The sequence below is a fragment of the Athene noctua genome, chromosome 5 (assembly GCF_965140245.1).
Source record: "Athene noctua chromosome 5, bAthNoc1.hap1.1, whole genome shotgun sequence".
In the NCBI taxonomy this organism is placed as follows: domain Eukaryota; kingdom Metazoa; phylum Chordata; class Aves; order Strigiformes; family Strigidae; genus Athene; species Athene noctua.
The window spans coordinates 31980536-32006499 of record NC_134041.1 but is presented as its reverse complement, the minus strand read 5'-3'; the positions used below and the strand labels follow the sequence as shown (position 1 = coordinate 32006499).

Genomic DNA, 25964 nt, shown 5'->3' with positions numbered 1-25964 from the left:
AATATGCTGGTCATTTTAATGTGTGCATTTGATACAGGAACATCCTTCTCAAACGCAACTTGTCTGAAAACTGATGTGGAAAGGATCCAGATTATTGACAGTGGCGTGTGAGAACAGGTAGTGAGCAAACACACTTTTACAGCTCACCTGTGTATTTGTCAGCTGTCACCACACATTTCTATTGATGCTCTCTAAGGTTTGAGACCTAGGGGATTGGAGTTATGTATTGGTTTAATAGTTTCTTGTCTTTGTATGAGGTTTGAATTCTAGTTCTTGAGATTTGTTTATTTTGCAAAGCTCTCCAATTCTCTTCATCCTAACTCTTCCCTCTCAGACAAATCTCTCATTGTAAAAAGTGAAATACAAGAAAGTACACTGCCAAGTCCAACTGCAAGTTGTAAGCAGACCTGCTTATTCATTTTATGTCTGACTTGAGCTGCTTTTGCATGCTTTATAGGAACTGAAGCACTTTCCTGCATCCCATGCTCTTGACTACTCCCAAGTAAAACCTTACAGTCTTCTGAGATTATTGCATACTTCTGTGGTGGTGCTATGGTTAGACTTCTAGTTATATCTCACTCTTCCTAAGCTGAGTTGCTCTAGATTTTCTTCTACTTACACCTATGGGTTTACAGTGCATTTTCATAGAAAAAATAAAAGCCTTTTTAATGTAGTCACTCTTAGGAGCAGTTTTCCTCTATCAGTCATTTAGTGACACAGATGCTTTAGCAAGCGGTTTTGATAAATGACTACCAGAAAATCTGCCAAACTTCAAATTCTTGCAGTGTGTCTCCATCTATCTTATCACTTCTATATACTCTGGCTGCACTTGTACATGAACAGGCTTTGTCGGTGACACTGCTCCAGGTAGTGCCACTGAATGAGCTGCGTGTGAGAGGAGGAAGGTGAAGACACAGATCTGAATAGCTCCCAGTTGCCTACAGTCACCTCCACTCAAGCAACACTTTTTCTACATTACTGATCAAGTATACTGTCTGTGTCCTGTATAAATAGACTTAGTAACCAGTTCCCCTGCAAGCTTTATTAAGCGGTGAAGACTTGCATGCTTACTATACTGAGACACAAGGGTTTTCAGGCTGGGGTTGCTGAGTGCATGGTGCTTACTTAGCAAGGGCAGGCCTCTGGCTGCAGTGTGGCTGACGGTAGGTTTCCTGTCAGCCCTCCCATAGCTTGATAAAACAAGTTTGGTTCGAGCATTGATGTCTTGAAATGATAGCTCTTTCCTTTACTGAGGCAGTACTAAATGATACTGAGATTTATTCTTACTGAAAATCAGATGAAGTTTTGAAAAGGAATGGAAGAGGAAGGGATAATCGTTCAGTCTGCTGCGACAGAGTTGAATCATTTGTCTTGATGTTGGTTTTTATGATTTCTGACTGTGACTTCCACCCCCGCATGCATGTGTAACTGTCATGTGAAGATTTGACTCTTATTTATGATGTCTCAATATTAGAAATGACCTGTGTCAGGAAAAGCCTTCAATCCGGAAGACTTGTAGAAAGCGTGGGGCAACCTAGGAAGGTGTTGAATGCTCTGGCAGGGTGGGAGGTGAGGCCCTTGACTTTGTGGAGTTAGGCGTTAAGTGGTTTGTATGTCTTTTATTGTTAATACATAATCTCAAGGAAATGGCTGAGCTAGTCGCCCTGGTGCTTCAGAAAAGCCAGTGAGATAGCAGTGTACATAATTAATAATAAGGAAAGAGCAAACCAACATACGTCTGCAAAAGATGGTGCAAAATTTTATTGATCTTGATCCTGCAGAGACAAATCCTGTACGTGTCCAAAATCAGGCTGGTGCCCTCCTACATGCTTGTTGGGTGTGGGTGAGCACAGCGAGGGTGGAGCAGCTGTGGGGGAGCTGAGCTGGGCAGCCTTGCACTGCCCATATGCAGGCACCTCTGCTGGGGCACTGCCCCATGCTGCGTCCAGGCTGGGCTAGCTATTAGGGCTACCCATATCCTATACAGTACCACTAACGACTTTTTTTAACCCTCCTCAAACAGATACGTGACTGCTGCAGCCATTGTTTTAGCTGTGCTAACAAGGTGGTTCTTCACTGGCTTATCCTCAGCAGCAGGGAACTGTACACAAGTTGCCACAAAACCTGCCTGAGGAGCTCTTTGTAATGACAGATCGTTACCTCCTGCTTAGATATACTCTAATAGCTGCAAAAGAGGAAAACTTCTTTCCAGGAAATGTGTTTTTCCTTCTTCATTTTGGAGTTTCTTCTGAGCTTTCTATGAGCGTTACATGTCTGTAAACACAAGTGAAGGTCCTTAAATATAATTGTAAAATGCCATTGGGTTTGTCTGGAGGGAATTATATGTGTAGAGCAGGAGGTTTGAGTTACTTTAACAAAAGACATGAATGGCTCAAATGTACTAATTGAGAAATTTGTGTTTGTGCAGCAACCAAAACAATTTATTGTGTGCATATGTAGCATCTTGAATTTGGTGGATACTAGCTCTACAACAGCCTAGCTGTGCTGTGCAGCATATGCGCCCAGACTTCTGATACCTTCCTACTGTTACTGTGGAAACTATCATTTCTAACACCAGACTTCTATGTCCCTGAAACAGTTTTGGGGTTTTTTTCTGCTGAGGCAAAAGGGGACAAAGTTTGCAGATGAGAAGGAAATACTCTTGTGTAGTATGAGCCCAGCTGGTACACTGACCGTATTTGATTTACATGGTTGTGCTTGATGGGGAATCACATGTTCAAATGGATGTAGCTACATTTATTTTAATGGTGAAACTCCAGGTAGTTATGCTATATATGAATTTATACACATGAACCTAAGGAGACCTATACTGAGAAATGGAAACTATAGAATGCAAGGAGAAGAAAACCATCCTTAACAAGTCATATGTTTCTCAATCATCAAGTATGTGGAGGGGAAAAAAGTGACAGCATAGAGCCTCCTCAGTTGTACTAGATGATCATGGTAGGTCCCTTCCAACTGAAATACTGTATGTTTCTGTGTTTCATCAGACTCCCTCCCTGCCCCCAGCAGGCCCAGGCTGAATTGAAAACATATAGTAATCTCAGCTCTGAATAACTTCTGCATGGCTATATAATTTCAAAGAGAAATGCTTTCAGGGTGATGATAGGTTTTGTCTACATCTGTAATGTCTCATTTGTCTCTGGATACCCAACAGCCTTCGCTTTGTTTATTCAGAGGTGAGCAAACATGAAGCTGAATGTATTTTACAACGATCAATGTAAATCAATGTGAAAAATGGACTTCATTATAAAATATATACACACATTTATATTTAGCAAGGTTTACTAGATTGATTGCTCCTAAACCTAGAGCTTGACTCCTCTTATGTGCAGAGAATTCACAAAGAGACAGTCATAGCCCAAGGACAGTGAAGTGTGGTCACTGATGGATAAAATAAAATTCAAGTCTGTTTGCATTTTAATGGATTTTAATCACATGAGATTTTGGGAGAGAAAAAATAGATATTTTTTTTTTTCTTTTTGTCATCATGTCTAATTGCTTCAGGGCTAGCAAAACTGGTTGCAGGTACCAATATGATTTTAGATTCTTGTACTGTTGTTAAAAGAGGCTTTTAGAAAGACAAGGGATGTGCATGATCATCATCATTAGTCACTGAGAACAGAACAAATAATACTGGTCTCTAGATGTGGCAGGGAAAGCAGAGCTTAAAGTTTTTGGCACACTAAGTAATAAGGAGGAAATGAACAAGATGCCATGCATGGTTTTTATCACCAGAGACTTACAAAAATAAGTTTGACATCCATCAAGGATTGGGGAGTAGGGTACCATCCTGCTCTGATGTGGAAGCAGCATGGTCTTTAACAAACTGAAACTCTTGAAGCGAGTTGTTACGTAGTCTTTCGCTCTTTGGCGCTACCTCTCATCTGTTTGTCATGGCTGCTGTCTGTGACAAGATCATCATGTGTATTTTAAATGTTCGTGCTTTGTACTGCTAGCATGGACTAGCGCCGCCTGATTCACCACTCCCTCCTGCTGTCTCTGCTGCCTCATTCATGCTTTATCGGCTGCTGCTTGTCTCATCTGAAACTCGATTCTCTGTGTGATAATATTGGGTGGAATTTATTCCTCAACTCCCAGAAATAATCTTTGTTCAAGAACACCATTACAAAGACAGCTAAACGGAGTATTTTCTGATAATACTGTCATTTAAAAGGGGGGTGTGTAGAGTGGAGGATGTTTAAAATGCCAAGATATTTTATAACAGACAGAAAATAGAGAAGCTCAAATTTTTTGCCCTTATTTTCTTTTGTTATATCACTAAGTGGATGTTTGTGTCTGTTTATACTCTGATTTCGTGTGTGTTTTGAAATCTCATTGTACTCAGTGGTGGAAAGTTGGCTGCTTAAGTAAAGGCATGCTAAGGACAGCTATCTACAGTAGCTGGAAGGAAATGCTTCTCAAATGTATTGTCCAAGTTGGTTCTAGTTAATGGTCTCTTGGGTACGTGAACTTTCCTTACCTTCTCCACCCATCTTCTGGCAGCAAACAGAATTATTAGCATTTCAATTTAAAAATAAATTAATTAATAAAAATCTCTGGTGCCCTTTTAAATTGTTTCCCAATAGGAATGAAATTAATTTCAGTAATAACTCATAAAATCACTTGTGTGCGTTGATTATTCCTGCAGGGAGGGAATCCCACAAAACAGTAACATAAAGCAAATATCTTCAAACTGGATGGAAATATAATATTTATATAAAGATTCTCCTCTTCCTTTCCTCCTAGTCTGGTTGGATTTACTGTTACAAAATGCAGTTGCGCAGCGGGACTGCTAATTAGATGTTATCAGGCCTGTTTCTGCAGGGTTGTGACCTATAAATTTCTGCTTAGTGTTGCTATAGGAAAGATGTTTTCTCTCTGCTGGTTATTTATCCTTATTAGTTTTGTTGTTCTTCTAGGATTTTGGAGATGAGCAGCTGTGGCTTTACCTTTCTGATAGAAGGGGGTTTGGATTTGCTGGGGGGGCTTCATGATGCCAGTTCACAAAGTACATGGCAGGGAAAACATTTGGAAGCAAGTGCATGTTTGCGCTCAGGGGATTTGTGGCATTACCACTAAAATCAGATAAAAAACCAGCACCGTGAATAATGAAAGGTTTAGTATTCACAAGCTTTATATTTTGCAGGTTTTGGGGAATGTAGCAGGATTAAGGAAGAAAAAAAAGTAGGTGTGGGTTCTAGGGTGGAGGGTGTTTGGGGTGAGGATGTGGGGTTGCCTTTATTCCTCATAGCCTAGCTTATTGGAGAGAGGAGGAAAGATATTAAGTAGAGGGAAAACCCAGTAAAGAATACCTGAAATACTGTGCCCTAGCTACAGATCCTTTTAATTAGCTAGCCCATCATCAAAGGATACATTAATCATGCTTATTTGGGTCTGCCAAAAGCGTAGTAAACCTGCTCCACCTGTTTTGGCGGTATCTTGGGAGCCTTGATCTCAGCAGGGCTGAGATGTCCACGCCGAGCTGGCCTACAAGAATGTATTTCTCCTGACACAGTGTTAGCTCAGCACTTGCAATTTCTCCACCCTGGCACTGTTATTTCTTCCCATGTTGCCTCTTTCTTTCACAGTTAGTTTCCCTCAACATCATATAGAGTAGGCAAAAAGATACAACCCACTATATTCAGAAAGTTCGGAACAAAATTGAGCTTAAATTTACAAATATTGACATCACATGGCAATAAGGAGATCAAAGCGCTCTGAGTCAGGAGGCTCCAGAGCCTTAATCTGAGCCAGCAACTCAGTGTCCTGCCTTGGCCAAATTGGTGGTGACCTCCTTATGCTTAACCAAAGTGGATTTTTCTCCCGAAGTCAGCTTTCCCTCCCTCAAAACAGGTACAATAGCTGGGTTAAATTACAAAGGGAAACTAACCTCATATAACCTTTAACTAGAGGTTAGAGCTGATAAAAGAGGTATTACAGGCCGTTACCTTGCTGTACTGGATTAAATGTGGGATTCAGATTATTTGCAATAAGACATGTCTTTGCATAAATGTAAATATGGCTCAGAATCCCCATTGCATTTATGTAAGATCTGGTCTCCTTCCTCTAAATTTCTGTGTCCAAACCATCTTTAAAAGATTAAAAAAGTCCAATCCTCTGTATATTAGGATGAGATTTATGAAGACTTGTCAGATGTTGGGGAGAAAAATAGGATGAGGAATGTTCTGGTGCTTTTGTATGGGGTTTTGTTTTTAAGTAGGTCAGGTCAATGAATTGATGTATAATAGCCGGTTCCAGGTGGTTCTGAAAATGTTTTGAAGATGCCAGAAGGAAGCAGAGTGGGTCTTTTTAAATAGCACTGGGTGTACTGCAGGGCTTCTTTTACATTATATTTGAATCCCTCGAGGTGGTCCCATACCAAGTCATCTGCTTTAAGTGGTTAAAATACGAAAGCTAAGTTTAGCCTATATGCTTGAATGACCTGGATAATATGAAAAAAAAAATGCACATCATTGTAGTAGATTTTAGTGTCCTGTGAACTCTCCCTTCAACAAGGGAAATAAACTTGTCTGTCTGAGACATCAGTGGTGGTTGGAACTCCTATATTTTATTTTCCCCAAAGTCTGATGAGGCAAAAAACAACCCAAAAGAAGCCCCTAGTCACTGATGCATACTCAGACTTCAAGAAACATTCACGCTGAAAATAACTAAAAGAGTACAGCAGCAACAGGCTGTGCAACGATGGCAGGGTGACCGAGCATTTAAAACTCCCAGGTATGGGAAAGCATCATGTGACAGCTTTGTGATTTTTTTTTTTTTTAAAGTTTTTATTTTTCCTTTTTTCTTCTCTCTCACCATGAACCCCACCAGACCCAGGGAGGGGTGGTTTTTTGAGACCACAGAGGCTGAGTTTCTCTAGAGGTAGGTTTAAGGGGAGGGGAATTCAGCAATCCTGCCATTGTTTTGAGAGAAGAAGTTTATGGGCTGAGATTGTTCAAATCAGTGACAATGAATATATCAGTTTTCTTGAAGGAAAGCCAAAGATGAAAGCTTCTAAGAGAAATAGCCTGCATGGTGTGATTCAGACTGCATGTGAAAGCCTGGAAGATGGTGTGTTTGTTTTGCAGTTGCTCAGTTAGAACTTGTGGTCACTATCTCATCACCTTGCCTGTTCCTGTGGCTCGTTCTTGTCTCCGCAGAAATGCTTCTCTACAGTTTGCTCTTCCCATAACTCCCTCCTTGGCAGAAGAAAGCAAAAGGGTCTTGCTCTCTTGAAGCTGGTCTGTGACAGATAAACATCAGCTGGTTGATGCTTTATTGGCAAAGGCTGGGGGGTAAAGCTGTCTGTAAACCTTTGGTAATGGCGCTTTGGCCAAGCTCCATGCACTGCTTGCAGTACACATGTTTAGCTTTGACCACAAGTACATTAGTACTTTTTTTGTACTAGTGTGCACACAAAAAATGTGCAGGAACTGAGCAGAGTTTGCTTTTAAATTTTTGGTTGGTTTGGGTTTTTTTCACAGCTGCCTTGGGCTGAGGTCCTTTTTTAAGTTCAGGATGCTTTTCCTCTTGTCTTCTTCCAGCACTGCTGCAAAGAATAAAGAATCAAGAGAGAACAGTCCAGTTTGGATGCTTGGTGCTGAAGAGGCTATAAAATGGAGATTAGGGGTAGGTGAGAGCAAGCATTACAGAGAAAAGAACAGAGGGAAGGGTATAGAGATGGATAAGAAAAGAACCATGCATAAATTAAGAGGAAAAATGAGAGATTTCTTTCTCCCACTAATAATTAACTTTACTGCTATTCTCCATTTTCCGCTTCCTAAACCTCTCACGAAAGCCTCTCCTTGCTTTGGGGAGAAGTGTCACTTGAGAATCTTCTCAGAACTTGGCAGCTATGTAATAGGGGCATGTAATCTTTTATAATCCTCTCTACAGGTTTGTAATAACCATTTCTGTTTTGAGATTCCAAAGCATTTTGTAAGCCAAGTGGGAATTTAACTGTGAGAGAAAAATGTACTTAATATTCAGGAGCAAAGATGAGTGGTCCTGGGCAGGGAACAAGAACTGAATAAGAAGGAAGGCAAACCTGCTTAGTATTGTAGGAAGAGTCACAGCGACAGCTTTGAGCAACTGCGGGTTATTTGAAATCTTAGGTATCCTGGGAACCAAATTGGTTTTTTACACAGATAGCAGCTTCTGCTGTGGTGGTGTCATGAGACTTACAAGGCTGCACAATGAGCTGCTTGTTTGCGGGTGCGCATGGGAGGCTGGGCTGAGCATGAAGCGCACCTGCGTGTTTTGTAAGATCTCCACCTTGCTGGGGTTGTGTTTTCTGGTTCCACTTGTTGAGCTATGAAGTGTGCGGATGATTGCGTGATCTGAGGTTGCTGGCACCGATCCATTCAACAAGGTGTTGATGTCTCCTGATAGACTCATCTTTCACGCTGTCTGTCATGAACCTGACTGGGTACAGACCATGAGAACAGGGACGGACAGGGAGGCACAGCCGAGGGAAGCGGGGATCAGTTACCCTTTGTAAGTTTAGCAATCATCTGTGTGGCATGTAAGAAGCTTAGAAGAGCTCAGCACTGTTCGAGCTAATTGGCAGCTTTAAACTGCTATTAAGAGCTCCCACACCTTTTGCTCAAAGAAGCTGTACAGTGACAGTGAGCGGGTGCAACTTTCTGCTTTCTAATCAGAATTACCCTGCCAGGCCAATTTTAGCTGTATGCTTAATTTTTGCTTCTGCTGCTAGCTCCTTAGCTCTCGTTTTTTAGGACTTTGCAAGAAAGCTCGAGACTGTTGGCACACTCAGCATCTGCTCGCTAAACTACTCGTAAGATTTTAAGACTTGCGGTTTCTTTTTTGGAACGACTCCATGATTTTCCCTTTTGAAAAGAAAATCTCGGTGAAACTGCTTGCATGGTTGTGGCCTAACTGAAATTGTGCTCTTGAGCTTCCATAGGGTGCTTGGGTACCGGGGAACACTGAACCCTTTTAGCAAATATTAGGGGCTGAGGGTGGTAAACATGTTAGCACAGGTCTTGGGAAAGGTTTAGTTTTTGAATTGCATGTGTTACGGGGAAATGAGAGGGGAAATCTTGGCTGATCTCTACTGAAATCTCAGCCTTGGTGTGAAAACTACTGAGCTTTTGATAGGCAAAGTGGCAACGTTGCAAGTATAGGGCAGATGTACTGACTCAGGACCAAGTTAAATTGGCAGAGCCGTCAGAGAGCTCAGCTGGGGGAGTGAGCCTGCTGTACCTTGCTCGCTGCCCGCCGTCTCTTGTACAAACAAGTCTAAATCTCTCCTAGGGAAGGAATGAAGGGGTGGGAATGATGTCAGTAACAGAGAGGAGAGGCAGCAAGAGCTCATCCTTCTGGGAGATGCCAGGCTCGTTGAACGGGAGCATTCTGTATTTTGTCTCCTGCTGGTTGCAAAGGGGACAGCCCTTGGCTGGCTGTTAGGTATTCGTTCATCTGATGGCTTAGCCCTTCCCACATAAAAATTACTCCAATTACTCCTTAGATTTTTTTTTTTATTTTTTTATTTTTTTTTTTAAATGCAGAACTTCTGCAAGAAATTTAAGAATCTGTCTGGTAGCTCTGGTAGTGAACAAAATGTTGATGCTCACTCTTTGAGCTTGAAAGGTTAATCTTGCTTCCTCTGTGTTGAGGTGAGATTGCTGCATGTGAGAAATTCCAAGCAGAGAAGCAACCCTTCTCCCACACTGTCACAGGTCTCATTAAAGCTTTACAGCAGCTGGCGGAAAAAAACTGAGCCCTTATCTGTTTGCAGAAGAGACTCAGTCCTCATTCAGAGGAAAGAAAAAATCCTCAAAACCTTATCCATAAACAGTGAGCAGCAGATACCTTCAGACTTCTCATCTCTAAATTTATAGAGATTCCTTCACCCAGAGTTGGCATACTGATGGTAGGGAAATGGAAGCGCCCACAATAAGCAAAAAAATTGCCATGGTGATATTTCTGTGAGGGTACAGGGAATGAAGACTGCACCTGACTGAACTGTTTTTATGTCAATCTGTCTGTGGCTTATGAGGCTCTCCATTAGGATAATGGAAAACCAGACTGCGCCTGATCACTGCCACTCAATAAAAGAATAGTGGAAAGTTAATAGGTTAGATTGGCAAGATTGCCCTATGCTAGAAAAATTAAAGATCTTGTGAAGAATTTGTGTTACAGTGCCAAATATGTTGGAATCCGAGAAAGTCATGGTGCTGATCATGGCTTCTGCCAGCTTCTAAAACACCATTTTCACCTACTTAAACCTTTTATGGCTTTATTCTGTGCAGAATGGGTTTTCCAGGTAGCCTTTTGGCTGTAACCAGCTGGTGTGAGAGCTTTTGAGATCTTTGAAATCTGATGGTTGGACTAAGCTTTCTTTACCTCCTACTCGTGATATTAGGTTTCCATGCAAAAACTTGGTTGTCGCTGCATGCAGCTGCTGGAGGAGAGCAACTGGATTCAACTGAATTGAGGGCTAGGCGTTGCATGTGTAATTTGTTGAGCGTGGCTATTAAATATAACAGAAAGAATTCACACTAGATACTTACCTCTGTAATAACATCCTACATAATAGCGTGCCTCTCATCCCAAAGGATCTGCTCATGCTTTCTACACTTAAAATAACACCTACTTCACCAGAGAGATCTGTTGCTGACCACGACAATGTTGGTATCTCTTAACTGGAGCCATGCCATACAATGAGTTAGAGGGGCAAGTGAGCAATGCCATATCTCACAGTAGCTACAAGAAGCTTCCTAGAAAACTTAAGTCATTGCCCATGTTATGATTTGCAATAAAATGGCAGGATTAATGGTATTATTTCTGTAATATGTACTGGTCATATCTGTAAGTGTGTTGTGATTCAAAGAAGAATTAATCAGCTCTAAGAGTGTCATGTTTTCTCTGTAGCATGTAAATCCCTGCATTTCCACACACAGTGTGTGCTGAATTTTTCTTATATTATACAATTAGTTACCAGCATTGTATGTTCTGTGTTGGGACATTGTGGTGGTTGTCCGTACACACTTGAAGGATGAGTGTCCCCTTCTCCCAGGTGATTTTGTGCATCATGATAGGTTTTCTCTGAATACTTGTTTCTGACAGTGTCTGTCTGCAGTCCTCCTTAGATAAGAAACCATTAGGTATGGCTGGGAGCTGGTTTGAGAAATAAGAAATGTAAACAAAAGCTATATATCAGCATGAGAGAAAGTAGAAGTTGTCTTGATTGTGCTTTTCCTAGCAGACCCTCAGCAACTGACCTCTACTCTGTGTAAATGTTGAGAGATTGTCCCTCTTTTAGCTCACCCAGGGTTGCTCCAATGCCTGTGTCTGTTCTCAGAGCAGCAACGCTTGAATTCTCTTCTATTTTAAATCCAAATCTTGCAGATCTTCATCTGAGCATCACACAGCTGTCCGAAATAGTTGCATATACACACACAGCTGTATGTCACATAACTGCTGTTGCTGTTTATTTTTGCTTACATGAGTGACTTCTTTTGTGGAAATCATGCTTTATTACAAGATGCAGGTTTAAGGGAAGGAAACGTGTTGAGACATGGTATATTTCCATTTCTGCCATATCTTTCCCTTGATTCATGAGCTTCAGCTTTTAGAGAGGGTGGAAGTTTAGTGAAAGGCTTTAATTGCTATTTGTCTTTGAAGCTTCATGTCAATAGTAAGGCTTGTTACAGCTTCTATTCAACTGCTTGATAAAGGTTCAAACTCATGATTATTCGAACTGGACTTGTACTGGTGTGGTCAGGCTATTGACAAGCTCTCAGATGACAGCACTTACCTAAAGTTCTCTGAGTTCTGTCTCTATGGTAAGTACATCAAACACCATGGAAACATTGACATTGGACAAGTAGAGGTGTTGTCAAAAGGTGTTAGGGCTCCTACTAATCTCTCTTCAAGGGGAAAAAAAAATGCTCCCTGCATACAAACTTGGCCACTACATTAGTTACTCAGCTGCTTGGCAGCTCCTTATTGGAAATACTAGGAACAGAATATGGACCCTAATAAAGTCAATGAAAATCTGGCAAGTACTTCAGTAAGCCCTTGATTTCACCATAAGAAGAGTGTGGTTCAAAAAAGGAGCTTTGACACATGGCAGGACTGCTCTTGTCATCACTGAGATGGAGGTTTATTTCTGTGCTTTTACTGATGGTAGGTAGGGACAAGGAGGCTGAAGGCATTAATGTAGTTTTCTTGGCCTCATTTCTGCTGATTCTGTGCTTTTCACTAGCTCTGAAGAGAAGATGCTGCTCTTCTGGTTCTAGAAGAGCTGTTGGGGACTAAATGGCACTGGAATGCCCATCATCTCTTGGAAATAATTTTCTGATTCTGCCCATTGCCTGCTTTTTTGGAAAGTATTCTCCACTTGCGAATGCATTTGGAATTTAAAAAAAGAATTGTTGCATACTTGCAATAGAATATTCAGAAATGTTCCCATGTGATAGCACTAGTACTACTCCCTAAATACTACTAAGCTGCCATCAGTTTTCATAAATGTCTTACCCTTTCTGTGGGATCAACTTGGCACTGGCTGCTTCTTTCCTTGTTCCCTTACCCTGCACCAGTCAACACTTTTTTTTGTTGTTGTTGTAATGTGATTATGGCATAACCGTTCCATTTTTTCCCTCCTTTTTTAAAAATAAGCTCTGTACTTAAAGAATAATAAGGTACAAGTTGTCACTTGGCTGAGAGAAAGGGAGCTTTGTGGATATTTATAACATGCTCAATGGCATTTCAGAGCCCTGAGGAAAAACAACACAGTTTCCAATCTTCAGCTGTGTCGGATGTGGCAGGCGGGCATCGATGCTCTTCTTGGTTCAGCAGGGGAGGATGTACAGAGAAGGGGATTTTTTCCAAGCTGTTACTTAACTGATATTAGCATTTGAAGGCACATAAGGCATGACCTTTAATCCTGTGTGTAGACTAACAGATCTGCTTGCTTGAATGCCTCATTGTAATGATGCAGAATGGAAAGGATTGCATCAGACCAGAGAAAGAAATCTGTCACCAAAAGTTTCAGATTTAGGTGTGTGGCTGTGTGAGCCCATCCCATCTGCAAAGAGCTTTCAGATGTACAGCCCTGATCTCTCTCCAACTCCTGTTTGAAATTGAATTCACCAGTGAGTTACCCTCCAAAGCACAAGCTTTCCTGTGTGAGCTGATAGATAGTAGCCCCAAAGTGAGAAAGGGCAGCCCTGACTTTTGGTCTGTTCCAAAAGTGTAAGTGGTCCTAGTTACACATGGATTCTGCCGTTCACTTCCATAGCAATTCAAACAGTGGTGATAAATTAGTTTTATGGGGCATTAGTGGAAGAGGTCGGTGGGTTTTATTACATTCATGTGAAAAGTTGGAGCCAAGAATGTAAAATGAAAACTGAAGATGAAGAGTACCGGAAAGCAGAATAGGGTTTGTGAAGCAACCAAATGTGTATGTGATACTGTGTAAAGTCCCAAAGAGCCTTCAGTCTATACTGGTAACATATTTCAGAGTAAGTTTTGAAGATACAGCTGTTGCGAGAGGCTCTGAAGAGGTCAACCATGCAGAAAGACTAGCTGAGAAATAATTTAAATAGGTAGGACAAACGCGCCAAAGCTACGCTGCAATTTTTGTTGCAGCGAGTTTTCTTGTAACATGCATTCAGCATCTGTCTAGTTTGTGAGATGGACTTGTAGCATCAGCCTCGGGGAAGGACTAAAGTTACAGGATCTGATACATCAGAAAACCAGCTTGCAACTTCTCCTCTTTGTTGAAGAGAGTGCTTGGTCAGCCTGCAGGGGTGGTGGGACTGTGTCCCGACATGTATTCAAAAGGATACCAATACAAACGCAAATATTAATGCAGTGGTGTTTTCTAGTGGTGATTGACAGCTCCAGACACCAAGATGGCATGTTACTCTGCCAGCAGCCTGTGGAAAGCTGTTCTGACATAGCCAACCCACTTGGCAGCAGAACCGTGGCTAGCCTGCAGCGCCTGATGACTCAGTTAAGTCCTGGAGTTGTTATTGCAGTGGAATAAGTCGTTCTGTTCTTTAATTTCTTTGTGCAGCGCATAGATCAGTGGATGGTATCCTGCCAAGGCCTGTAGTTTGTAGAAACGATAATGTGAGTCTTTTGGGTCTGGGCAAGTTGTGAGTGTAGATTCTGCATTGGGGCTGATGATCCAGAAGGGTTTTCTTTGAGAAAGTGCACCAGCAGTTCAAAATATAGTTTACTTCGTTATCACTCAGTGTAGCAGCTGGAGGCACTCTCCCGCTGCTAGCCCACCCACATGAGCAGGACGGGTGACGCCTTCATCCTTTATTCCCCTTGATGATTCATCATGTTTTTTCATTACCCGAGACTAGGTCCCCAGAGTTCTGGTCTTCACGTTTCTGTTGCACACTCGTGCCCTGAGCCCATGGCTTCATCCTTCTTGCTCATCGTCCCTCTGTCAGCCTGTTGATCATAGGTTTGTCATACTTAGGTGCAGGTAGGGTTCATGTGCTGCTGTTTGGGAAACCAAGGTCTAAGCAGGAGCAATAGTGGTTTTATTTTGCATCTGGTTAGATTTTTGGTTGGATGCCATGATAAATGTGCGTTGAAGTTGTGCCAAAAATCTACCTATAAGGTTAATGTCTATAAGATGGACAGATACAAAACTTGTGAGAGAGCCTGTTCTTCTCCAGGAGTTTGAACAAATGCACTTCTGCATCACAGAGATTGTGGTGGTTTCCCTTAATTATGCTTAGGCCCAAGTAGAGTTTTGGGCAGTTTTGAGATACACAACGTTGCTTGTCACTATTAGGAACTGAGCGTTGTTAGGAGAGGTAACAGTGTGCAGCCTGATTCTGAGTCTCAGCTTCCCCGAGTTATCTTATCTGAAATTAAAGTAGCAAAGGTGCATTTCTTTATTATTCAGAGCAGTAGGAAGCATGCAGTCCTTTTCTTTGTCTTAAGGTATCAGATTGCCTGTTTCAAGGATTATTCTGAATGATCACAAAAATCCTAATGAAACATGAGGTTGAACTAGGACCTGAAAACCATCTTTCAGGTTAATGCTCTGGCTTTTTAAGTTAGCACATTCACTTCAATGTGGAGGCAAAGTTGCTAGTATATACAGGAGAAGAGCGCGAAGACGTTCCAGATTTTTTAGTAATTGGGTGGGATTTGGCATACACAGAGTCTGCAAGGAGTGAAGTCAGTCGGAGGGGTTCATTACTCAACGTTTCATGTTTGGACTTGCGCTCTTCCTTGCAGCTGGGAAGGTGCTGGGTGTTTGAGGATTCGCTGGCCTCTAGTGGTGAAGCTGGGTAGAAGCTACAAGAAGCATCTCTAGCTCTGTGCAAGCACTGGGTTAGTAGCTAGTAGCATGTGTACTAGAAGGAAGCTAATGTTACAAAACACTTTGGTTTTGAACACTCATTTTGCCTAATGGGCTCCTGAAATATTAGTTGAAGGAGGTCCTGGACTCCTATGCAGCAAGCCCTTTGATTTTTGCAGTGTCTGATTTAGACCCCTTAGAGGTAGTCCAGGCACTTCAGGAATCTACAGCATATACATTGAGAGTGGTTGATTTTTTTGATCAATGCAAGTAAAGTTGTACAGAACTAGAGTGCAAAATAAAAATGAAACTTAATGTTACAAAGCAACCAGAAGTTAATCTCAAAGCTTTAGAATGAGATGACTTGAAACTGTTTTCTAAATATATATAAATGGTGCTACCCATGGCTCTGTTGTATATGTCCTTTTTTCTATTACTCATACAGGATTTCTGTCTTCTGTAAAGAGATTTTCATAAGTTGCCTGCACACTTGGATACCTAGGGCAGCCTTCTTTGCACCCGGTCTTCTCCTAGCACTTGCCTTGCTGCTCCACAGCTTTCTCTGCGTTTGAGCTTGGCTGCTTGGCAGTGAAGTCTGTCTGTCTGCTGCACTTGTTTGTGTGATTTCCTTTCCCAGTCTTGGAGAAAACTTCCTAGTAGTGAGAGGAACAATGTGATATGTAGCTCAAGCCTGAGAGACTCAAGGGATTTTATTTTTAAAATAAATTATAAAAGATCAGCACTGAGAGCCAAACAAGTTGGAATTTATTTTGATTGGTTGGGCGGGTGGAGGTTTGGGGTTTTTTTTTGTTTGAGTTTTTGCCACTATAGTGGCTGTGGCTAAATGAAAATTCTGGAAGACTGCTATCTGACACAATTTAATCAGATAGCTTCTCTACCAAAAGATATTAGTAAGCCCTTCTCAATTAAAGGACTTCTCCCTCCCCTCCCTTCGCCTCTCTGTCCTTAGTTCAAAAAAATCTAATTTATTAAGATTCAGAGTACATTCAGGGCCCTCCCCCATTTAACCATGGTTTTGGGAAGAGAGTGGAGGGAAGATTAGGTTCTCATGAGAGCTCTTGGGTGTTTTTTTTTTTAATTATATTTCAGTCTTTGACAAAGGCATTTATATTCATCTCAGGTATTGCCATTTTTGTAAGTCATGCTATAGATAAATAAGTATTCATAGTGTACCTTAGGTAGTGTTCCACATGGGTGCCTCCCAGGATTAGCATTTTGTCTTTTAATATGCTGAAACAGGCACAGCTAAGTATGAATCACAGGTTTAGTTCACATCTAGCTGCAGAACAGCAAAAGCAAAGAAGGTGGTTCATGACACATGCTAATGATTCTGGCGTCACTGTTTTCTGTTCACAGATGTGAAAGGACCACCTACACACAGACTGTCCTGCGGCCAGTCCCCCTACACTGAAACGACGACATGGGAGAGGAAGTACTGCATCCTAACCGACAGCCAGCTGGTGCTGCTCAACAGGGAGAAAGAGGTGAGAGAAGCTCACGTTGGCCACTCAGGATGTACTTTTTGGCCTTTACTGGTAAAACAAGAAGGCAGCTTTTTTCATCTCACCTTCTATTTTATTCATGAGTCTAGTGAAATGTGTGAAAGGGGGGAAAAAGGGAGCTAACCTATTCTGTGTGGCATGGCCAGTTATAATCCAGCTGGCCCAGATGCCAGTTGCATGGCAGAGGTGACAGCAAACTGTCTGCACCCAGAATTCCCTGCTGGAGTTTGCCAGCTGCATTTAAGTCTGCCACTACATCTTCCTGTGTTATTGCTTCTTTTAATGGTATTTAAAGCCACCACAACTATATAAACCTACCTCCCCACATCACTGCAGACATAAAGGTAGAGAAAAAGGGATTGGTTTGTGTCTATATTGGAGTGCTGGGCAGGGAAGGTGTGTGCAGCCTTCACACTGTATGACCATCCCTGCTGCAGTCACAGAGTAAATTGCTGGAGGCAGAGATTTGCCCTCTCTCTTGCTAAATGCAGCAAGGAAAATTGGGTGCCCCTTGGCATGGATTCTCAAATCTATTGCAACCATCTTTGCTTTAATTATAATATTACTATGTGTGGGGTGTGTGTGTATATATATCATGTAGTACTTGGCATTGTGCCTTGCCATGGGGGTAATGACAATATGGTGAAAGAATAAGCATGTTTTAGTTAATTGAAACACTGAACAAACAAATGCTGATAACTCCCTCCTAGACTATGCCATGATATGGGGTTTTTTCTTGTGATTTTTGATGTCTACACACTGTCACTAATACTTTGATAATGCTCCTGGGTTTGTTTGTTTAATTATTCTGCTATAGATTTAACCTGTTTAAAAAAGAAATATTTCAGGTGGAATTATAAAATGGGAATGTTTTCAAATTACTGAAATAGATTTTATTACTTATAAATGCCCATGAATTTGTGTCTAATTACCATGGTTTCCTACATTTGGAGATGGCCTGAATTTTTGTGTTTTTTCTTGATTCTTTTGAAGCTTCTGTGTATAGCTGTCTACAGGCTCAGAGTATGAAACCTGTGTCTGCTGTAGCACTAAATGTAATTTATCTTCAGCTGTGATCAGATTTATTTACAAGGGCTGAAATATTTCCTTGCATAGGGAGAGTGGGAGGAAATGGTTTAGAGAAGGACTTGAGTTATTAGAAGGGAAGAACATCAATGCTAATGCGTAGGAGAGGTGATCAAATGCAGGGAAAATGGAAGGCCCATATCATGATGTTTGTTTACTATGTAATTTTTTTTCTAGTCTGACAGGACTGTCACCTAAGGAATTAAAGTATATACTGAAGAAACTTAAGGACATGTGAAAATTATTCCTAAAACTGTACTGTACCAGCACAGCTGGGCTAAAAGGATGCATCTCATTAAAAGAATCTAATTGAAAACAACACTGTCTCATATCACAAATAATTATCTGAAGGTGGTAATCATGCACTTAGGGGTTCTTAATTTCTCCTACCACATACAGTTGAACGTATTTTGCTGGGGGTAAGATGAGTCTTTTGCTTAGATCCTAAGGAGTAAATATTGGAAGTCTGACCATCACTGGTGTTAAGTGATTAAGTAAAAAGGTTAATGTATTGTTATTATATACTGTGTTTAAATACACTGGTTTTTGTCAGAAGCTGGAGAAATTCAGTATCAGACTATACAGAGCCTGGGTCTTAAGTATATCAGTTACCCCAAAAAATCAAGCAGTAGAATAAATCTTTGCAGCATGCTCTCAAAGGAGCCTGCCTGCACTATCACAATGAGAAATAAGTTGTTTCCTAAAGAGCTGTGTGCAGATGGGCCAAGCAGACGTGCCTTTAGTGTAGGTGTGACTCCATATGCTGATAATGTGATTTGTTTCAGAAACTAGTAGCTGGAGTCAGATTTGCTATTCTGATTTTCAAGTAATTTGGGACTGCTCTTAAGTGGAAGGAAAAAGGGAACTCCTCGCACAGTCATAAGTACTCTGGAGGAAAATAAAAGCTTGTTTTTATCTAGCTTCCAAGTCTGTACACATGGCAGTGTATATACAATCCCTTATAGAAACACAAAACATACAGGAGTAGAACTGCTCATTAAGAGAGAGACACAGAGCTGATACTCTGGATTTGCACCTTCTAATTTTTCTGAAATAGAAGTATCCTTTGTAGCTTTCATGAGAAAAGGAAGGGTAGTCAGCTCGGTTACATTTTCCTTGGCAAGTCATTTAGAGTTGAAAGAGGCTCTATGAAATGTGATCTAGAATTAAGAGGCCTAAGGCAGCAATGGGTAGATGCTTGGGAAGAGCATAATGATTGAAAAGTATGTAGGAGGGGAATCAAAAAAGCCCATGGGTGGGACCACAGCAAAAGACCAGGTGAACAAGGAAGAGGGAGGTTACTTAAGAAAATTGAAGGTTATGTTTAGAGTAAAACTCTTGGAAAGGTGATGCTGGAGGAGATTTTTGTTAACCTGAAACGAAGTGATAGTCAACAGGAGTTGAAGATGGAGAGATCCTGCTCTGAACATAGAAATTGCTGATAGAGTGGGTATGTCAGAATTTCTTTGGACTGCTGGAGAGGATCGTAGAAACAATGTGAGGGACAGAATGATACCCATCAGTAAGGGGGTGGGTGTGGGGGAAGAAGGAAGAGATGTTAACAGCAAAGTGCCCTTGCAACTCAAAGGGAACACTTGCATCATCACAAGGCGGTGCAATTTGAAAACTGTGAGTCTGAAGCATCTCATTTTATTCTCTGTGCATCTGTTTGTTACTTTATGGAATAAAAAGCCAAGAATCTTAGCCTATGTGAAATTGAAAGGGAAGAGAAATGTTTGATGTTTATAATATTTTGTAAAATAGTTATGCAAGTGTGTAAGTCAAAGCTAAAAAGTAGAAAAACACAAAATGTAAATGGGTAAATGAAAGATGTCTTAATTGCTTCAAGTATAATGCTAAGTTTGGTTTCATTCAGTTAATGCTGTATTTTAACAGCATTATGAATTGCATAGATTTTTAACAGTGAGCGAACAGTACAGAAATAGAGGAGTAAGAAAACTCTTTTCTTACAACATCCCAGCACTATGGGGTTTGAAATAGAGTATGTGCAAGCACAAGAGAAGGTTGGAAATCAGAGAAATTTCAAGCTACAACTTGATCCAAAAATATCTGTAATTACTTAGACAAAAATAGTCTGACAGTATCACCTTGTGCAATGTATGAAAATATTAATTACTTGACACCTTGTCAGCTTTACAGAATGAAAGTAGGTGAGACTGAAGAATGAAGATTATTAATGAAGGGAAGAGATTGATGCCCAAAAAGTAAGGATAAAGAAAATGAATCCCTGTAGGGACATGAGAGACGGCTTAACAAATAAGGAGTCATGAGTGACAGGAGGGAGATGTGCAATTACTACAGCATATTGTGGTGTGGTAATATGTGGCAGCATCTTCCAACACTAGGAGAACAGGTCTAGATTGATTTACTTACAAATCAGGTATTTTTTCTACGCAAAAGACAGCTTCCCACTGTCAGGAAGGTGTAAATACTTTCATCCTTTGTGTAACCTGTTCCACAGTAAAAGCTGTGAGGGCACAGTAAAAGGGTCTGCAAAATCAGTGCCATTTAAACAGGGAAAGGGAATGAGTGTTTATGAAGAGCAGCTTCAGATAGATAATCCATTGCACAGCGCTTTCATAAGGGATGTGACAAATGGCTGCATCTGGTTTTGGGCTGCTTTTTAGTTAGTCTTTGAAACTTGGCTGCTGTCCTGCAGAATCTTTTATTTTTGTGTTTAGTTGGAAATGGAGATGAACAACACTTTTCACTCTGTTTGAATCTTACTTTTTCTTCCCTGCACCCAAAACCTCATCTTTCTTCTTGGATTTAGAGGTGTTTTTAATCAAGGGCAAAGGGTAGTAAAGACCTACATTCACTGTGGCAGGACTTACTCCTTATTGCTGCTGGTGACAGAGGCCAGCAGCAGGACATCTCTGATATTTTTTCCCACTCTTCCATCTCCTGTGACTGACACCAGTAGTGGAGTGACAGCGGTGATCCCAAGGGAAAATAGCAAGAGCAAACACTGATGCATGGGACCCCAGCAGAGGTTCTTCAAAAATGCCTGCTGCCATTCTCAAAAGACTTGTCACATTGGTATCTTACAGCAAACATGTTTTACCTGTAAATGGGAGTTTGTCAAAGCTGAATGCAATCATAAGAAAAGAATTTGCTTCAATTCCCAAACGAATTTAATTATTTTAAAGAAATGTCAACATTTTAAAAGTGGATTTCTATGTCAGATTTTAGCCAGCTTATATCTTTCTGGAGGAGGGTAAAAATGAAAATTAACTGTTTTGTTGACATGTTTCCAAAATTCCTGACTATTAGTTCAAAAGAAGCTGCAACTTTTCAATTTTTTGTCTTCAACCAGTCTTTTCAATCTTGAAAAAAAATCTATCTGCAATGAAGAATTTTTTTTCCTCCTTTTTTTTTTTTTTAAAGAGCATAGCTCAGTTTGCCTTTAAGAGGCATTAAATGCTTGTCAAACTCTTACTCCTACTTCTTCTGAAATCTCTTCATCATCAACCTACTGGAAATCCCAAATACAGGCTTTGTATGCTTAAAAAGCACGTTCAGTGACAGGTGAGCTATGATGCTGTTCAAGAGTTTAGAGTTCGAGCTCAGAACCATCCTTGTTAAATTGTGAAACTTGGCAGTGCAATGTGGTCTGTGATCAAAATTGTCAAGGTTGCCAAGATTATCAGTATTTGAACTGTCCCTATGCCTGGAGTTACACTGCTCAGAGTCTAACCCTGACCCAGCAGCTTCAGCCTGTTGGCTCAGGGTCAGACTATTCACAGGACAGTGAAGTCTCAGCAGGGCAAAGAACAGGATAAACAAACTGGGTGGGAAAAAAAAAGAGCTGAAATCCCAAATTGCTGTTAGAGTCCTGACTCTGCAAGACCTTGTGGTTCTCTTCGATCCTTTGCTGAGCTGCTTGCTGGAATGGCTGGAGGAGGGTCGCAAAGGTTGCAGATGTCTGTCTTGGTGTTTACATGGTATTTAGTTGTGCACTTGCTTGTGTGTCGGTGCCACCCGATCCGTGAATCTGTTTGACCTACCAGAGAGTGGCTTTTATACCTGTTTAAAAACATGTCCAGCCTGAACAGATTCAGAGAAGCTCATTTTGTACATTCATAAAGCTGTATTTTTAAAAGCAGGCGGATCTTATGCTAAGCAATAAATATTGGTCCTACAGTCTTGGAGTTAGTTCTTTTTTGTCAATATAGAGTGAGACGATGGTTTTGGAGGAGTGTTACTTAAAATAACACAGCACTTTTAAGTCAGACTTAAGGGGGGATCTTTTTTCACTACTTTGCTACTTTAATCTTGCCAATGAAATTGTGAGATGTTTGTATATTTTATGATGTAGATCAAGCTATGTAGCATTAAAATGTTGTTCCTTATACAGTTTATAGAATTATTGAATGAAATAAACAGTATCAGGTTTTCCTCAAGCCACTATAAATACACCAACAAAAGCAGGTTTTTTGGTGGTGTGGACAGTACTTCACTAGATGAACGTAGCTTCACCAATGAACCTTTTTTAGTGTGCAGACTAACCATGTTTTCCTAGTCTGGGCAAATGCTAAGTACAGAAGGCTAAGTGACCCAGAATTAGGACCTAAGCTTTCAGACTGTCTTCCTGTTAATGGCTCAGTTCCTCTTTGAAGATAAATCCTATCTCTGGTATGCAGAAGTAGATTTGTTTTTGACACCGACTCCGGTGTGCTGCAGCCTGTTTGCTTTTCCCAAGAACACAAAGGACAGTGTGGCCTCAATCACCATTCTGCTCCTTGCCCTCAGCAGCAAATCAGTAGAGCCATAGCATCCTCTTGGTTATTGTTGCTGTTCATATATATGCTGTTATCAGGGTGATAGTAGTGCTTTTCTTCATGTCAGTGGATTAAAAGAACATTTCTGTCATCCCATGTCCAAAAGCAGACACAGATACTGAAGAGGTATACTTGAAAGAAAAGGGACTATATTCATTTCTCAGTTAAAAAAATCAAATAGTGGAGAAATCTACCTCACCAGAGCTTCATTGATACAGTGCTAGCAGTTAGGTGTAGGTGCAACAGATTCACTGAGAAAGGAGGATCACTGGCTGGTAGCTTGATGCTTTTAAGGTGTGCTGCAGCAGGTGTGCGGTATGACCGGTAATAGCTGTTCTGGAAATATGGCTTGCAGCATCCCACCAAAAAAGTGCTCTGAAGGAAGTCAGAAGAGGTGGTGGAGCAGAAAAGCGATTAGAAGGAAGTAAGACTAAATGGAGCCTCCAGATGAAAACTGAAAATCTCATATGTGATCTTGATTGAATGAATGTGGCATAAGCTAACAAAATTAGTCTCTGCTTAACTTCCTAATGCACTCTTGCATGGAGATCTTTGGTCAAAGGAGCTGCTGTAAAAATCTACCAGCACAGAAAGTAGCCTTAACAGAATAACCGCTAGGGATTTGGGAACTTGTTTTGAGAAATGAGCACTGTTTGAAGGAAACAAATAGACTAGTGTAGTAATAAATAACATTAAGAAATCAAGAGAATGCTAAGTGCTTAAAAGTCAGGAAATGCCAGAACTAGTTTGTGAGAGCTATTGTAGTGCAACTTGTTTCTAAAATAGTACAGTATCTTGTACATCTTTTACAACCTTCAGTACAAATGAATAATATCTTTTTGTTTGCTATTAATACTCTGTTTTCAGAGATGATTGAAGATATGGAAGGATAAGCAGCACAGGAAATATGACAGGGGCTTCCATTCCTTTAGCTGCAAACTGTTGTGTACGTATTATAACTGATGCTTGAATTGACCCGTGCTGATCACGTAAACAAAATCAGGATGCACAAAGGTGTCTGTATAAATTCATAAAGTAGTTGAGTTCCCTTCCTTATCCTTCAAATCCCTTTGTATGCTTTTTGGGATCGGATTAGGAGTACCTCAGGCTTTTTTGTTGTTTCCAGACATACATGCTGTTGGACAAAGAGACTGTATTGCTTAGGCTCTTAGAGAACTCTGGCTGTTGTTTAAACGTCCTGCAACTGTAGTAGGTGGCATAATTTACCACTTTTTTTCCAGCATAAGCACCTCTCTAGCAAAATGTAGTCATCCAGGCAGGCGTTTAAAGGCAAGGTTATGAGGGAGCAAACCCCGAGGTGTCAAGTTCTGCCAAAATTTCAGGAAAAAGAAAAAAGATTTATATAGATTCAGTACTTTGAAAGAGAATTAACATACAGAATTTTATCACTATGAAATAGTGAGGACCACAAACCTTTCTTAGAGCCTTCTGAGGACCCACTTTTAGGATGAGTTTGACTTAATCATAGACGATAACATCTTATGCCATGTGCCCAGTATGACCAGCAGAACATCCATTTTTCTCTCACATGCTGTAGCTGATCCCTGAATACATGCTGAGACTGCAAAAAATGCTTTTGTAATCTCCAGGTTTCACATGTAGCCATCTGACCAGCAGACTCTGCCTGACTTTCCCAGCATGGAAGCAGGCAAGGCTGGGTAGTTACGGGACCAGCACTGGAGAACCGGTTTCCAAAGGCAGGACTGCCTTGTTCGTCAGATGGGTTGGCTGTGTTGTAACTCTACCTCAGGAGTGCAGATTTTGCTGCACACTTTCATACATCTCTGTCCGGGCTGCGTGTGCCCAGGCGCTCCTCGCTGCTGCAGTGCTTTTCCTGGGAGCCGCAGGAATTTCTTGGTAAGGCCAGGTGTGCTGAACTGCATCTGAAAGTTATTACCAGATGAGTAGAAAATGAAGTTCTTCTCAAGATGGCTTCTGATTAACAGCATAGCCCAGCGGCAGATTAACAGCTGCCGGCATCCTTTTTCTGCAGGTGTCTATCGATGGGGTCCAGGAGCAGCAAGTGGATGCTACCAAAGGACGCTGCCTGCGCCGGACGGTGAGCGTCCCCTCCGAGGGCCAATTCCCCGAATACCCGCCAGAGGGGGCCGCCAAACTAGGTAAGTGGAAACCTTGGCCTCAAGAAAGTGTTTTTAATTTATAGCTGCAAGCTGTATCAGAGGGCACAGCTTCCCAGGCAGCATCCTTGCAAAGGAGCCTGCTGAGGTGGTGGTGGAGATCGTGTGGTGGTGGTGAAGATCGTACAACCGTAGCCTTGTTGGTAAATGCCTCCAGCAAAATGACTTCCAAACACCAGGATTTATCCAAACGTCAGTGTAGTTGTTAGGAGGTACCAGAGAAGCTGGGCTGTTGCTGCACACATGAAGGCTTGTAGATGTGCTTGTAAAATTATAGACAGCCCTGGGATTTGCAACTGAACGCAGGTCAGTAGGAATGCAGCTTTTGCAGATGGCTGTAAGTGGTTCCCGCTGGTTTTTAGAACTGTTAGGTGGTTATGTTTTACTTCATTTTGAGTCACTCTGAAATTTCCTTTGCTTTGTATTTTCATAACAAGTACCGGATAACAGGTTTTTCTATAACTTACCTCATGCCTGTTCAGGGTGCAGTTCCTGAAAGAGCTAACCAACTGCCTGCTGCTGTTGGCTATAATTATACATGTTGAAATCTAGGGAAAGCAAAAGAAATGGCAGGTATTAAAAATAACAGACAAAAGCTTTGTTGCAGTAGTTTCCCAAGTCCAGATTTGGCCCAGTTCCCCCTCTTTATTCAACCTCACCTGTAGTTGCATAAAGAGCATCATTCCAACTCTTTCCAGAAGAAAGGAAAAGTGAAGGGAGGCAGCAACCACACGCAAGTGAATTCTTTCTATTCCCAGCCAATTAAAGAAGTTTTCCTTGGCATAGACTGGTAGGATCTAAGAGCAATTCTCCCTTAGTTCAGCTGTTAAAGATGTCAATCCTAGGAGAGTGTGAGCTATGAGGAAAAAAGTAACATGCATCTATAAACAGTAAAGCAGCCTTGATAACGTTGTTATCAAAGGGGAAGAGCAGGTAAGGTGTTTTTTGTTTCAGAGGCTCAGCTGTTGTTTTTATGCCAAAGAATTTTATTCTGTTAGTATATTGTACACAAATAATTAAAATCCCAGTCTTCTAGTTATTTAACACATTGCAACTGTAGTACTTCTTT

At 41.1% G+C, this 25964-nt stretch overlaps 1 protein-coding gene across 6 annotated transcripts in view; it reads left to right on the top strand.

The window, feature by feature from the left end:
• RASAL2 (RAS protein activator like 2) overlaps nt 1-25964 on the top strand; it is a 186741-nt gene that overhangs the window by 67041 nt on the left and 93736 nt on the right. For all 6 annotated transcript variants that reach the window (XM_074906973.1, XM_074906972.1, XM_074906971.1 and 3 more), the window contains exons 2-3: nt 16703-16830; nt 24751-24877. In XM_074906973.1, coding sequence (XP_074763074.1) covers nt 16703-16830; nt 24751-24877 — 255 coding nt within the window. The remainder of the gene's footprint in view (nt 1-16702; nt 16831-24750; nt 24878-25964) is intronic.